Source organism: Phragmites australis, chromosome 11 (assembly GCF_958298935.1).
Source record: "Phragmites australis chromosome 11, lpPhrAust1.1, whole genome shotgun sequence".
NCBI classification, from domain to species: domain Eukaryota; kingdom Viridiplantae; phylum Streptophyta; class Magnoliopsida; order Poales; family Poaceae; genus Phragmites; species Phragmites australis.
In genome coordinates, this window is record NC_084931.1 from 30,516,286 (window position 1) to 30,532,615 (window position 16,330).

The window sequence follows — 16,330 nt, forward strand, 5'->3', positions numbered from 1 at the left end:
TTGTAGACATTCTACTCTTAGGTTGTGTGATTCTAAAGAGAGAGAAATGCCTCATGTAAGCTTAGCACAGAATCGCCTGTAAGAGAAAGACTCTTCTTACAGGTTGTTTTTGCACAGCGAATTGCTACAGGTAAAATTTTGCTAAAAGCACAACATAAATATATTAAAAAATCACAAGTAAAACTAAGTCAAGATTTGACTATAGCAGTGCTGAAAAATTCAGATTACTTTGAGAAATTACATCTAATTAGTTATCATTATATGAACCACTACCAACTAAGGGTATAACAAATTGAACATCTTAAGATATCAGCTATTTGCATGAAGTCCTTATCTGATGAGGTAATGACAACTCTAAAACATTTCTGTAAAACCTTATTTTGATAGCACAATGCTACATCGGTGTAGTGCTTGTAGATACTAGCACAGAGCACTTTATAACGGGAAAAAGAATGAGCCAGCGATTATCGTAAAGAAACTTAGAAGGATATACGGAGATCAGTAAACGCCTTGAACTTCTGAAATTTCAGATAATAATTGAAAAACAACACATAGTATATCCAAGAATAATAGAATTCCAGATACCAACCATTCTCTTCTGGTCTCAGTGGTTCTTGTTTTTGTCTTCTTGAGTTGGCTCAAAGTAAAACAAAGAATTGTTCCATGTTAAACTTTCTGAAATTTGGGTGTGCCCGGGCACACCATGCACCCCCTAGATCCACCCCAGCTCTGAACTGACCCTTTCCAATTCTGCCATCTGCATCACGTGATGCACAAAGCTTAATATTAATATAAATTTTTTGCGGTCTTCAAGGTGCATATTTGACTAGTATTTTATGCTACTAAATATTAATGTGACTAATAAATTTATACTTTTATGAAAGAATTTTAAAAGATGAATCTAATTGTATTATTTTTTATACAACAGTTATTGATAGATTTGAACGAATTAGTGCTAAAACTTAAGAAACTTTGGCGTGGATCCTAGGACTACAAACATAAAAAACGAAGAGAGTATCATATTGTTGCAATACAAAGTTGAACATTCAAGAATATAACAAGCCAAATGATGTTTGAAGTAAAATTCAAGCAACACATGGCTTATTATTATAACTCCACCTATTCTTGACGAAGAAACTCATGGCAATGATCTCCAAAGAGTGGCACACCTCGATAGTCTTCTCTCTCTCCTCCTTTTGTGGCAAAGCCAAATGATGCAATGTAAGTTCCTCTGAAATAACCTACATGAAAGTTGTATCTTCTATTTGTTAAAGACAATATCAATTTGGCAAAGCCAAATAAACAGATATAGAGCGGCAACCCTGACAAAAAATTTGCCTCTTTTTTTAGATCGCGCTCCCAAAAGGCAATCCCAAACATAGAGGAGATTCAAACTTAGAGCTATATAGACTAAACGTCAAATTGATCTAGCAATTTGGCAGTTGAAGAATAGTAGTTTAGTTTCATTGTTGTTAAAAAAACAACAATTATGAATGCCACCCTATTTTTTGGAAGGTTATCCTTGTTCAAGATTATCTCTCTACATAAATACAAGATTTTTTTTTTTTATCTTCCATGGGACTTTAAGATTTCACATGGCTTGTTTGAAAAGGACGCGTTCTCGTTCACATGACCTTTCCGAGTCTGGTTCTGTTTTCCGTTCGGGTTAGCTGATCAGGAGTACTTCGAATCAGACATCACGAGAGTACAGGTCGTCCGTACAAATACGTTGATGCCATGTACTTTGACGGCACAGTACGATCGTAACAGTTGGTCTTCGTGGCCGAGCTTTACTGAATCCTAACCCATCGACTACTTGACTGAATTCTAGCCGAGTGTTCGTTTCGTGCGACGCCCTCATGTGCACGAGGAATTCTTCGCCGCGCTGCACCACATTGGTAAGTCCGGTGACGAGAGCGACCAGCCACGGACAGCGTGACGGCCGGCGGCGCCTGGATCTGATGCTCCGTGTGGCCGCGCTGCTGCGTGCCTCCTGTTGGTGCTACTTGGCCTCCTCTTGTGTCTTCCCGTGGCCAACGTGCGACCAGCACCAGAGGCCGCGGGGCTGCACTGGACGCCGGACGGCGCGGCGTGGCGCTCGTTCAGGCACCTACTGCACGCGCGGCCGGGCAGCCGCGTCACGGGCCTCGCCGAGCTGAAGAGGTACCTGGTGAGGTTTGGGGTACATGCAGCCCAGGCCGGAGCATGATGACGCGTTCGACGAGGAAATGGAGGCCGCCGTGAAGCGGTACCAGTCCACGCTCAGCCTGCCGGTCACCGGCCAGCTCGACTCCGCCACGCTCGGCCGGATCATGTCGCCGCGCTGCGGCGTCGGCGACGGCCACGACATGTCCGTGTCCCTCTCGGGAAGGCGGCCAGCAGCCGGTTCACGTTCTTCGACGGCGAGCCGCGGTGGACGCGGCCGACATCAGGGTGGGCTTCTACGAGTGAGCACGGGGACAATGCGCCGTTCGACACGGCGTGCTCGCCGGATCCAAGAGGAGAATAGTAGACAATGTTGTAGCAAAAGTACTGTTCATTATACTATTGCAGCGTTAGTACGGTAGCAGTACTGTAGTACTCGATATGTTACATTCATTCACGATCCAACGACTTACGGTGGACCATCATTAAGTCAGACGATCTTCATTCGTGCTGGCCACGTCACCTCTTTGCCGCCGGGGAGGAGCAGCTGACTTGCTGCCTCAGCTTATTGTGTGACTCACGTGTAGTTTTAGATTGACAAATTTTAATAGGCAAAACGGTAAGAATATAATGGGAAAAAATGTGTGTTTCTTTTCTCACAGTTTGCTTTTGCACTGTGAAATTGTTGTGTATGTCGACATTTTATCGATGTATGCACAATTCACACACATATATATATATATATATATATATATATATATATATATATATATATATATATATATATATATATAAAGAAGAAGAAGAAAAATGGGAAAAAATGAAGCCTCGACCGGCCTTTTTTTTCTTTTGGCCGGCCCGGCCCTTTTTTCCTCATCCCTGCCACCAAGCCGGCCCAAGGCCCGACTCCCCTCTCCTTATCCACTCCCGCACCCGAGCTACCCCCATGCGGGCACCCTAGTTCCTCTTCCTCACCCGGTCGCACCGCCAGCCAGGCGCCGCCTAACGTCTGCGCATCTTCCGCAAACACGCCGCCTTCTCCTCCTCCTATCCCCTCCCTTTGATTCCCCAACCATTTCCCTTCTACCTCTTACTCGATTCGGTTCAGATTTTGTTTGAGATGAGTCCGGCCGCCACAAGCTTCTCCAATTCCCAACCGAACTCGTGCTTATCTCCTCTGAGGGAGCCTCAGGCCGCTCCTATATAAGGAGGAGGGAGGGGTTCCAGAGGGGATCAACTTTTGGGTTTCGGGTGTGGAAGCTCTGTTGCAATAGCGATTCATTGCCATCACGCAAGCTCGACGTTGCTGAACCGCACCGCCCTCAACCTGAGTTCTGTCGATGGCTGGCTAGAGACTTGCTGCTGTTGTCGCCCTCGCTGGTGAGTTCTAGCCGTGCCCTCTCCCTCTTTCTGTTCCTTTGGTCTGGATCCGATGGTGATGCTCTGTGATGGCCGGTCATTGTGTCATGCATATGTTGACGTTTGGCTCACGCTTGTCCCCAGCCTTTGCGTTGGCGTGCTCTTGCTCTATGTGCTTGTTGTTGTGCCATTGAGGTCGGCCGGTGCCGCACCATGCTCAGCTTGACCCCTGGCCATGGCCAAGTCGGCGAGCCTCTGATAGTGCTGATGTCACGCCGTCGATCTCGTGTCGTGCGTGAAGTCGTCACCATGCTGGTGGTGCTGCCCGTGCCGTGCTTTTACCAATTCGGTGGGGTGGCGTAGTGGCTTGATGCTTTGTTAGCCTACTACTGCTGATCTGAAGGTGATCATGTGGAGCTATTATCGATCCATTGATGCTCTATCTAGTGGTGACTTGTTGTTGTGCTACTGCCCTTGCTAGCCCAGCCTGTTGATATTGCCGATGATGACCAAGCTGTTATGTTGTTGCTATGATGATGTTGTTCTAGTGATGACGGGCTTGATCTGAGATGGTTATCATTCTTCTGTTCTGGTTCATGCTGCTTATTACGAGATGAGACTGCTAATGGTCTGTTGCCCTTCTGCTGTGTATCAGAAATATGGCTTGACCTTGCCCTATTGCCGATCCTTCCTTGTCTATGTTGATGTTTGTTTGCATCACTGCTAATAATGTTGCTTATAGATTACTTCGTGAGACTTGATTAAGAAATAATGATGTCACTATTGTCGGTCGCTACTTTTTGCTCATAAAGCCTTTGTGGCTCACATGTTATCACCCGGCCTGTGTGGCTGTTGCTATCTATGTGGCTTACTCTGTGTTGAGCCTTCATGCTGATTATCGCAGAAAATATATGCCATTGCGGCAGAAGCCTGTGTGGCCCACAAGTGATCACCCTCGCCTTTGTGGCTTTACCCGTGTGGCTTGTTGCATGTTGCCTTCGGAAACGGTCAATGAGGACAAGTCCGGGGCTCGAAGAGGGAGTTAGTAAGTCAAGCACGGTGTCAGAGCTCCTAGTTATGGCCATGCTATCGCTTCCGTTAGAAGTTACACGTCGTGCCGTGCTCCTAGCTCGCCTCTTCTTACATACACAATTCTGATGTTCATACGTAGCCGATGATGACCTAGTATATATAAACAGTTTAAAAAGCTCATGCTAAATTGTTATTTCGTTCTTTACTGCTTTTATTTCTAATGCTTACTTTGCTTAGTCTTTATTGCGTATGACTACAGCCTTGTCGATCTGGAAACGACCTTGAGTTGACGGCCACCAACGTAACTTAATCAAAGGTAGTACGAAGGACGGGTGTAATTAATCGACTTCGCTTCACGAAGCACCGGGAATGAAGACGAAGCAATCGTCATATCGTATGAGATAGTCAGATAGCTTGTGCGTTGTGAAGTGACATGTATAAGAAAAACTAGTACTTTATGAATAAAATTTACATGTTTTCGATTATTACATACTCCCGTCTTTTGTATATTTTGTATATTAGCATGCCTGTAATATTACATTTAAAGTTATATAGTACAACTCGATGGCGCGAGTTTCTCACGAATCCACGAAACATGTTGCAGGAACGTCCGATGGAACTGTGCATACTCTTGTCGGTATCATCTACACATGAGGATTACGCTTTGACAGTTAAACCTTCCACCTGACAGCAAGAAGGTATACGGCTACATCCTATTGCTACTAAGCATTATGAAAGTGGCAAAACTTCGACCCTGGCACACCGGTTTGAAGTGCCAAAACACTTGATCTACTTGCTGCGCTTAAGAAGACGTCTTAGTGACAACCTTTGACATCTCAAACATCCTGACTGTTTCAGTGAACTTGTATGTTGAAGAGCGAAACGCAAGAATTTTACTGGAAACAGTTCTCCCAGCGGGAATAGAAAACATTACAACATTGTGCTAAAAAAATCAGTCTAAAAATTTAACAGTACATGTAAGAACGTCAATCTCAAAATCTTAATAGTTAAAATACCTCCTGACCTCTGAATATGCAGAAGATTTTTTGATAGTTAAACCCTATTTGTTTTTTACTTCTATTGCTGCCAAAAATCAGAATAAATGGAGTTCTCGAAGTGACTTTTAAAGAAGTCAAAAACCTAGATCTGAGAAAAATAAACTAAAGCTGAGAAACTCGTTGAGAGATATTTTTTTAAAAAACTATGTGCTAAAAAAAAATATTATAGAAACCAGCATCCTATTTTCAAAAACAGCTTTCCAGACAAATCAAAAACATAACTTTTCAAAAAAATTCAAAACAGAAATCTAAACAAACAAACCCTTCGAGTACCTCCTAACTTCTGAATATGCAGAAACTTTAACTATCTTTCCCTTTCATGATGTATCAAAGAAAGAGGCACTCGGAAGCGGCGTCCCTTCTATTGACACAACAAAACGAGTCAATGTAGCTGAGCTTTTTGACCATTCACATAGGGATTGCTGCCATGATGGCTGCAGTGTGTGATTGCCTAATTAGCCACCAAAAGCGAACAGAGAATTAAGAGATCATGACCATATCAACCTGGAAAGCTGCATATTACTAGGAACCTCGAAGACCCACACGACTAATACTGTGAAGTAGATTGTTCATATCGACGTTGACACAGGAAAGAGCTGAAACAATAGAAACAGCAAGACAAAAAGAATGCAAGAGCATCAAATTCAGTTTTGTGGTGGATAACTAGATATGAGGAGACGGATCCAAAAGAACTGTATAAACATCAGCATACAATACAAAAATGCGACATCGTGTAAGTAGCCTCTGAACCAATCAGCGCGTTGGCAAAAGCACTAATAGGCACATAAAAGAAACACAACTTATCAAATCACTCTACCGTGTGAAGATGACAGAAGCGGCGATGAAGTAAAAGAAGGTGCAAACAATTTCCTATTCCACCTACAGTCCAACTCGGCTCTAAGCATGCTTAATAACGGATAATATCACTCAAGATGCTAAAGAAATGGTTGATATCTATTTTCTCCTCTCCGGCATAAATTGCTTCTGCGCTTCCTCCAGCTGGCCCCTGTGCAGCCATCTCAACAAGTGTGTACAATTTCTTGATTGGCATCTGCACCATCAGAAGGATTATAAGGATTTCATTATTCAAGGTTTCTGACTGAACAGCTAATAAGAATGCTAGAAAGAAAGATTACATCGTCCAGTGCTTCTGCTGCCGCATCAAGATCTCCTTCATCAAACACATCAAGATGATGCAACACCTGCAGCGAGACCAGATAAGGTAAACAAACAAAATGCCTAAGATTTTTTCCTAAACACAAAATTCCATAAAATGTTTAACAAAGGAATATGCAGAGAGCAGCAATAAATCAGTACTACTGCATTCCATAGTATCCCTGCCACATTGCCCCCATATCTCGCAAAGGCAGTATGTTGCATTTCAACTACTCAATAGGAAACAAATCTGGTATGGTATTTTCTCACCTTTTTGGCATCCTCCTTTTTCAGTTTGGGGATATGGTAGGTCACGGAGAACACGTCACACATTCCAATGGATTCAAGAAATCCTACCTCACTTGTTGTTCCAATGACAAGCAAGTTTTTTCCCTGCAAAACATAGAGATATGCAAGTCAAATTAAATAGTTACGAAAAGGGGGTTTGGCCTTCTTTTCATAAAAAGGAAAAGAAGAGCCGGTATTGTCTGGCATCAATGTCTGAGTTCGACATTTAAGCAGTGAAGCAATAACCATGAATGGTGCTCAAGGGTAATACTAAAGAAGTGTGATTATGCAAACCTTAGGAGGAACCCTCTTGAGGAGGACCAGAAGAGTCTGTGAGATCGAGTTTGAAAAACGTGGTCCAATGGCTACATACTCCAGTAACCTACAAGATTATACAAGAGTACCAAAATACTTGAAGCAAAATGGGACGTATGAAGGCTGCATGTCACCGAAGTTTTTTTAAGAACTGGGGGCTAAGTACCTTTCAATATCATCAAGAATTATGATGCTGAACTGAGATTTATATGCATCCTCAAAAACCTGTATTTTAACAACAAGGCACACAAACTCAATATATTATGTGAAAGCACACAAAAAGAAGACAAGATAACTAGAAAAGCAAGTACCTTTTTCAGTGAAGAACAGGGAAAAGAAAAGGGAAAATGGAATGGTACAAAAGAACACAGGAACAGTAAACAGGATACAGTTTCAAATAGATTCTTCCATATACTCGTATTAACTAACTAGAAAAGGCTACTAATGCATTATAGGCAGAACATCACTAACCTTGCAAATCTGTGCGCACTTGCTGCTCTCACTGAAACCAATCATTGTTTCTGCCGATATCTATAGTGAAAAGCACAATTCAGAAATTCCGTCCTATACCTTGCTATAGAGTATGTAGGAAACCGGAAATAAAGGAACTTACAATTTTGACATATGCAAAATCACTGTCAATGCCAACAGTAGCTGCCATAGCCGATTTGCCACTGAAGCAATTATCATGAAATGAGTTTCCAGCAAAGTATTCAAAGACAACAAAGATGTGCTTTAGAGACTGTACCTCCCAGCGGGACCTTCCAAGAGGCAAGTCACAAGTGGGCTACCTTTGCTAACTTTAACCTGCTCCACAAGAAGCATAGCTCTCTGGTAAATGTGCTTATGTGCCTTGCCACAGTCAACAATACCACGCAACCTGCATATTTTCACATAAAGACGAATGTGTCAAATATAACATCAAACAACATATAAATTCTATTAAACATAGGGATAAAAACACATATATGCTGATATGCACCAAGAGCATCTGAAAATAAGAAAATCCCATATGCCGACAATGCTACCACACGCGATCTGTTCGTTTCAAGTTAAATTGTGCATGACATAACATTCCTCAAAAATATCAGCCAAATAAAAAAAGAGAACTCCCTACTAAGCTAGTTAATAGATAGAAAAATCCATGACGTGCCAGATATTCTAGCTTTGGCATGGCAACACCTGAAGTGCTTGTTGATTGCAAAAAACAAGAGCCAGGCCTGCAGCCAATGTCGACCATGGTCCATGAATTATGAGTTGCACTAGTCAGTAGTAGGAGCATGTCATCAGCTAGTTACAGAAGTGTGTGAAAGCATGCTTATAGAATACTGTATAAGAAACAAATCTATACAGAAAGAAAACCCGATGGACACATGGAGAGAAGACAAATGGTATGCAACGATAGCTGAACCTAGTAATGCCGTAAGAAGAACCTGATCATCTTGCATTTGACATATGTGCAGATGTCATTTTACTAAATTAATGTTCAAGATATTATAGCACATACCTGCATCTTTCGAGGTTATCAGTGGAAGCACCAAACGCAGGAATAATTTCTTGAAGTGCATTCACAAAATCATCCATAGTAATCTTAATGCTTTCCTCATCCAAAGGTTTAGTGAGGTCATCCATGGTTATCTGCCGGTTCAAAGCAAACGAGACAGCACTTTTAACAACACCTTCCAACTCTGCTCCACTGTAGTTCTTTGTCCGTGCAGCTTCATGCAGAAAATCAGATGTCATTTGGACATGGTTTTGACGAACATCAATCCATTCAATACATAAAAAACTTCCAATGATAAACTGAGTGCTAATGTACAGAAGGTGATGCTAAATACAGTAAATATTTCAAAAAGAAGAACACAAATATTAGAAATTCAACAATAGCACAAGCATGATTCAGCTAACTAACTAGTCCAAGCTATGAAAAATATTGGAAACCCTTGCTATAATGAATACAATGCCTGAAATAACACCAATTCACAAAAAAAGACATACCTAGCTCTTGAAGATTAACATCCGGAGATAGGAAAGAACTCTCTTTCATCTTATTTGTATGAATTTGAAGGATTTGCAAACGACCATTTTCATCAGGCAGGTTTATCTCAATGTGAACTTCCAATCGTCCAGGCCTGCAACAGATGCATCAAAGGGCAATGAACTTATGCAAACAGCAAAACAAAAATACCTACAGTTAAGGTGCACAGTTCCTAAAGCAATCAACATCAAAACCAGGGAGTGGTGGAAGGTGCTGAATGAATGGCAAAAGTGGTACTGCACACATTCATTGGTCTAATATGTTTATCAGGATCTAGTTTAAATTCATTTATAGACAGATTTACTAGATCTGGGCAACTGAATTGTTTCAGTATGACACATTTGAGGCCACTAAACTGATGACTTCACCAAATAACTAGCAAAATGATCCAAGGAGGAACAGAACTTACCTCAATAAAGCTTCATCAAGCAAATCCTTACGATTGGTCATTCCAATAAGCAACACATTATTCAGCGCCTCAACACCATCTATCTAAAAGGTAGAAAGTTTGATCAGAAATCAGTATTATATAAACGAATAGAACATAAACAAGTATAAACTTCAAATTCTGGGAAACACACCTTTGTAAGGAGCTGATTTACAATGCTATCGTGAACACCTGTACCATCACGGGTAGATCCTCTAGACTGCACAATCAGATTTTCATTAAGGCGACCTTGGCTATTGTTTTAAATAAAATTGAATGATGCTACAAGTGATCAAATTATGCAGTACAGTGGCACATGCAATAAACGAAATTGCAATCTACACAAAATCTAGAAGGATGAAAGAGCTTGATGTCGGAGTTAGGTATAACTGAAGAAAATATGAAGGGATATCCGTATATCATAGGTCGGCACGTTTGGTTGACAACTAATTTTGCCACACCCTTGCCTAAGGTTAGTCTTGCCACGCTTTTGTGGCAAGAAAATTGGCCACCTAACCTTAGGCTAAGTTTGGCAAAAAAAAAAAACCTTCAGTCTATAACAATTGGGGCAGACTGAAGTTGTGGCAGCAACCAAGCACTGATTACTAAAATTGTGGCTGCCGAAGTTTAGACATGTAACCTTATGTTGCAATCCAAGCATGCCGGTTCATGTAAACAAATGCTATCCAGAAAGAACCATGCCATCAAAACTTTTGCTACGACCTTTTATATAATACACGATTACCCACTTAGCAACACATTTTAGAGAACAATTCATGTAACAATTACAAGGGGTAAAAAGTAAAAATGATAGTACCCTCGGAGACTCCATTGGAATCTAAACTGGTAAGGAAACCCTGTACTATCCAGTGATAGTTGCAAGATAGTCTTTGATCTGGCGTTTTGCAAAAGCTCTAGCCAAATGATAATAGTATAATACACATGATGATGTGAATTGAAGGGAACAGAATTCCACCTTGCAGATAGCATCGATTTCATCAAATATGATAACATGGAGGTCACTCTGATCACCTGTATTGGAAAGGAGGCACAAAAAATGAAGTGTTGAAAAGGGTTCACTCCACACAGTAACATGGGGAGGCTTTTCTTGATGAGGTAACATACCTTGTGTCCTCTGCTCATTTTCAGCATCAGCAAACAAATCTCTCACGTTCTTTTCTGTTTCTCCAACAAACTTGCTCAGAACTTCAGGTCCGTTCACAATCTATGCTTGGAAAAAAGGTATTAGACATGTAACATACTTGATGGACAAACATCTGGGCATCTGGCATTATACAGTAGAGGAAGGAGGTAGAATCTGTGGAGTCAATTGATCGCACAGGTTTTTACAAACCCTCTTACATCTATTAATATGTAGACAGACAACATGGCTAACATATAATTGACCCTACAAGTTACATTTTCTGGCTCTGGCTCTGCCTCTGGCATTGGGGTGTTAGTTTTGACAAATCATGAAGTACTGACTACTGGCTACCAGTGCTGCATACAAGTATATCATGAATAGTAGATGACAATCTATCAGCACAATATGGACTATGATAACAAATTTTTCATTGAATTATTATTTACAATAAGTCAATAGCAAAACTGAGAGGACCTGAAAAATGTAGTTCTGATCTATTATCAAATTTTTCATTGAATTATTATTTACAATAAGTCAATAGCAAAACTGAGAGGACCTGAAAAGTGTAGTTCTGATCTATTATCACTACTGGGGATGACAAACTTCATCAACCCAAGTTTAAATATAATATTCATATATAGTAAAATGTCCTTCAAATACATATAAAAAATGAATGAGTCAACAGGCATTGTATGAACAGTTATACAAAATGACAAATGGCAAACTTATACTCCATGCTCAATAAGAAAAATCATACCTTGGGATCTTTTCCATTCAACAACTTTCCGATTTGACGGGCCATAAGAGTCTTGCCAGTACCAGGAGGTCCATATAGCAATATACCCTTTACATGTTTGATGCCCAATCTACAGTATTTTGTTGTTAGCAAAAGACCATCCATTATTAAGAGTAGAAAAATAGAGAAGCAGGTACCGTACTTACTTGCTAACAACGTGAGGAGGAAATACTCTTGAAGCAAAGGCCCTACGAAATATGTCAGTGAATTCAGCACTTAACCCACCTATCCCCAATTTTTCCAGGTTAAACTCTTTATGCTTGAAAAGCTTGCTGCTAGCAGCTTCCTTTTGGTTGATCACCTACAGTATAATAACAGGCTTTTAGTGGTATGTTACAAGCTATAGATAATGCTCCTGTCACATTCACTATTAAAAGGAGAACTAACAACAATATAGATGGTGTTTGAGATAACCTTAATTCCTGAATTAGGAGCAGCCTCAAATATGATGTATGTATCACTTGACATGAATCCTCTGTCCAACGGCGTGGAGCTCTCTTGGTTCTCTAGCAAAGCTTGATTGACGGTGAATACATAGTTTGTTCCATAAAATTCAAATGGCACCCTTTGACCCGAGGTCATGACCTGTACACAACCCGCAGGGATCACCATTTTGGGCACACAAGTAGAGAGTAATAAAACTACAGCCATCCATAATCCAATAATGCGCAAGCGACAACTCATGAATAGCATGCACATTAAAGCTATCCCAATGAAAAAAAAACACTCACAGAAATTATGCTAACTGATTGTGCCATACCTGATCAAGAAACCTCTTCCGGAGTTGTTGGGCAAGTACAGCAGCATCTAGCTGAGAAACCAAGATAATGCATATGAGACCACACTGATCAAGCATTAATGAAATCCCAGCCATAACAGTCCAATATAGCTTACCTCGTCATTCCGGTTGGCTCTTGCCTTGGCATACTCTAGCTCTAAAGTGAGCAATGCCAACTTGAAATCATCAGGAGGGACAAAACTGGACAAAAAATTATCACAGCAAACAGTAAATCAACACAGCATCATAAAAAACATTCATTTCAGTGGATAGTTGAACTTCCTACCTGCTAACGGTAACGGAGTCCCCAGCTGAAACCCTTGCTTGCCGACGCTGAATAGCATTCAAGGCAATGCGTCCACTAGTAACAGCATCATGGGCAGTGGATATTAGTTAAGGATCGCACATGAAAAGAGAAAAGTAGAAATCCCTAGGAAGGCAGCACACAATATCATCATATTCATATGATCCCGCCATCAAATGTTCTTAAAGTTGAAGGAACGTTATGTTATTTTGAAAAGAAAAAAAAAAGATTTCTTGGCCAAAGTATCCAAAATTCACATTGTGATGAGCCCAGCACAGAGCACTACAGTTAAACACAGCATTAGGATGATAATAACAGTATAGCACTAACGTGTGATGTGCTTAGACAAATTATGCCTATGATAAAAAATGAAAGTTCATTTCCAAGTCGATCCATCACTCATCAAGGCTCCTCCAGCCCACCCCAATGGCATTTCACAGAGCAATAGTTGTGGTAACAGTCACCAATGTTGAACTCAAAATCATAGATAATACATATATCATTAATCCAACATTCCAACTTACCCCCCTCCCCTTCTTCCGAAAATGCCCCGTGATTATAAGTCCATTCATCTAACAACAACAACAACAAAGTCTTTGTCCCAAACAAGTTGGGATAGGCTAAAGATGAAACGCACAAGATCCAACTAAAAAATGAGGAGAAAACAATAATGATAATAAATATACTAATAATAGTAAAAAATAAAAGTAATAACGGTACAAGGAGATTTATGCATAAGTTATGTTTTTGGCATGTGGATTGCTAACTTCCACTCGCTTCTATTCATAGATAGTTCTTTCGAGATATTTTATTCATTAGACTTCTCTCATGTTAGGTTTGGTTGACCTCTGTCTCTCTTCACATTATCAACGCGCCTCAGTATCCTGTTATGCACAGGTGACTCTGGAAATCTCCGTTAAATATGTACAAACTATCTCAACCGATGTTGGATAAGCTTTTTCTTCAATTGACGCTACTCATATCCTATCACGTATATCATTACTTCGAATCCAATCCTTTCCTATATGGCCATAAATCCATCACAACATACACATCTCTGCTACACTTAACTGTTGGACATGTCATCTTTTAGTTAACCAACATTCGGCACCATACAACATCACAAGTCAAATCACCGTCCTATAGAACTTACCTTTCAGCTTTTGTGACACCCCCTTGTCACAGAGGATGCAAGAAGCTTAGCGACATCTCATCCATCCCATTCATCTAAATGGACCATAATTAGAACAGCGGAGCCAACTCTAAGCAATAAGAAGCCAAACGGGCATCCATGCTGAAATAAATTTCGCATCGACAAAAAAGTTCAATATAATCAAATTTTCGACTCATCACCACTAGATCATCCAAAAGTTAAAAAATGATCCTGAAACCGAAACATAAACGCGGGATTCCCTAGGCCCCAGGATTCGAACGGAAGCTAGCAGACCAGATCAAAGCCGCAGACCGACTCGACCGCTCGAGCGACGGAGATCTCATGAAGATGTGAGTAAACGATCGATCAGGAGATCATCTAGAAAAGGATATCGTAAGGTGAAGACCCAGGCGTCGGCGACGAGGGCGAGCGCGTTGGGGAAGCGGCGGATGTCGGCGGGGGAGACGTAGGCGCAGTTGGTGAGGGCCAGCTCCTGGTTCGGCGTGCTCACCACCTCCATGGACGCGCCGCCGCCACCACCCTGGTAGTACCTCCCTGCCATGGCCGGCGCTGCTGCGGGGGAAGCGAGATCTCGCTCGCGGGAGATCGCGCGGGGGCGTGCGATGTCGCGCTCTCGCCGAAAGGGGAAGAGGACGACTTCGGGTGCGTTGCGTTCTTCTGAGCCTGCAGACGTGTGGCCCCCCTCGCTTCGGTCTGAAGGAATGGTTTCTGGGCCCGGTTAGATAAAAAACCACTGGGCCCATGGGCCTAACTGTATTGTGCCCAAATATGTTACCAGACTGGCCCGTTTATCATTGATTCCACCAGCCAAGGGCCTGTTGCCTTTTCTAAAAACTGCTGTTAGAAAAATCGCTTACAGAAAAACTACTTTTAAATTAGCTTTTGATATAGATGAAATATATATAATGTATATAATACCCTTCAAAATATCATCTCTTACAAGCTAAAAAAAACTCCTCCAGAGCCAAGAAGCTGAACCAAACAGACTAAATATTCCATGTGGCACACAGGCCTCGCGAGCATATGCAACACGTCAGCCGATAACAATGTCACAGCAGAAACGTGTTACACTGGCGGACATAACATAGATGATCGTCAACATTAGTTTCAATGCATGACCAATATCAGGTTCCAGTTTTGAGCAAGGTTCATTTTACCGAGCTCAGGCGGTAACTGAAAATTCACGGTTACCGTGGTAACCGGTTAAAAATTAAAAAAATTCAGACAAAATTCATTAGAGAAAATTTGAAATTTAGAAGAAAAAAAATCGCGATTTTAACCGTTCGGTTTGGACCGGTTACCGGTCGGTTTGGATCGATTACCGAGCGATTTTTATGATTTATCGAGCAGTTTTCTTGAATTTTTCGCATTATCGGTAACCGCTCGGTTTTCTCGATTTATCGAGCGGTTTTATCGATTTTCAGTGAAGTTAAAAAAACTCAAAAATTATCTCAATCTTGTAAAATCAATAACTAATTCATCTGAGCTTCAAATCAAGTGAAACAAATTTTGTTGGTTTTCTTGTAACATGATTTACATAATAGAAGTATTCATACTCATAAAAAAGTTTAAAATTTTATGTGAGAAATTGTATTTATTAAACCAAGTTAAATACATAGTTTATTCTTTGCTAATCTAAAAATCATGAAACTAATTTTGTTAAATTTCTTACATGATACTATGTCTTTTAAAAATACATGAACTCATGAATTAGTTATTGTAACATGCATAATTATGTAAATATGTTACAACTAGATTAATTCATAACTGAACCATCACATCTAAAAATTAGTAAAATCACTTTCATTAGCTTATTTATACTATGATTTACATAGAAAAAATAATAGTATACATAAAAAAGTTAATTACAATGTTGTTTCTTAACATATTCATTTTATACTTGTAAACTATGTAAAAATCATAGAGAAATTAATAAAACTCCAAATAAAACGAAATCAATTTTAAAGATTCTCTTAAAATACGTTTTACACGAGAAAAATATGTATTTGCATACTAAATTTTTCCTTTAACATGAGTTAATAACTAAACCGTCCGTTTTAATTTTTTCATTTTTTTAAACTTCCTCCTTATAGAATATGAACGACATTATTTTTGAAAAAAAAATTCACAGAAGGTTTCAAAATTGTGTCTAGTTTTTTTAAAAAAAAATTAATTTTTTTAATTCAAATTCGGTTACCGATCGGTTTCTGAAACCGGACCGGACCAAGAAGATCGGTTATTGCGATTTTTGAGCGGTTACCATCGGTTTTTTGAACCATGGTTTTGAGACCCAAGCAACTAGCAACTAAAACACTTC

General features: G+C 40.4%; 1 protein-coding gene across 1 annotated transcript; it reads right to left on the minus strand.

Annotated features, from left to right (window-relative positions):
- Positions 1-6,264: 6,264 nt before the first annotated feature.
- Positions 6,265-14,692, minus strand: LOC133884677 (vesicle-fusing ATPase). Its single transcript, XM_062324185.1, has 21 exons — positions 14,385-14,692; positions 12,822-12,917; positions 12,652-12,736; positions 12,518-12,568; positions 12,172-12,342; positions 11,904-12,058; positions 11,719-11,827; positions 10,943-11,042; positions 10,794-10,849; positions 9,972-10,037; positions 9,800-9,882; positions 9,351-9,484; positions 8,860-9,070; positions 8,101-8,232; positions 7,966-8,026; positions 7,824-7,883; positions 7,519-7,577; positions 7,332-7,419; positions 7,020-7,142; positions 6,731-6,796; positions 6,265-6,645 (listed from the first exon to the last, which is right to left on the minus strand). Exons 1-21 carry the CDS (start codon positions 14,552-14,554, stop codon positions 6,502-6,504), a joined length of 2,220 nt encoding a protein of 739 aa, XP_062180169.1. The 5' UTR covers positions 14,555-14,692; the 3' UTR covers positions 6,265-6,501.
- Between the last annotated feature and the right edge of the window lie 1,638 nt (positions 14,693-16,330).

Excerpts from the sequence above, each read along its gene's own strand:
- LOC133884677 (XM_062324185.1), bottom strand. The coding sequence starts at position 14,554 with ATGGCAGGGAGGTACTACCAGGGTGGTGGCGGCGGCGCGTCCATGGAG. Across the intron at positions 11,828-11,903 it reads CCTCCTCACGTTGTTAGCAA|ATTGGGCATCAAACATGTAA; the intron begins GTAAGTACGGTA and ends AAAATACTGTAG. Across the intron at positions 7,143-7,331 it reads TCAAGAGGGTTCCTCCTAAG|GGAAAAAACTTGCTTGTCAT; the intron begins GTTTGCATAATC and ends TATGTTTTGCAG.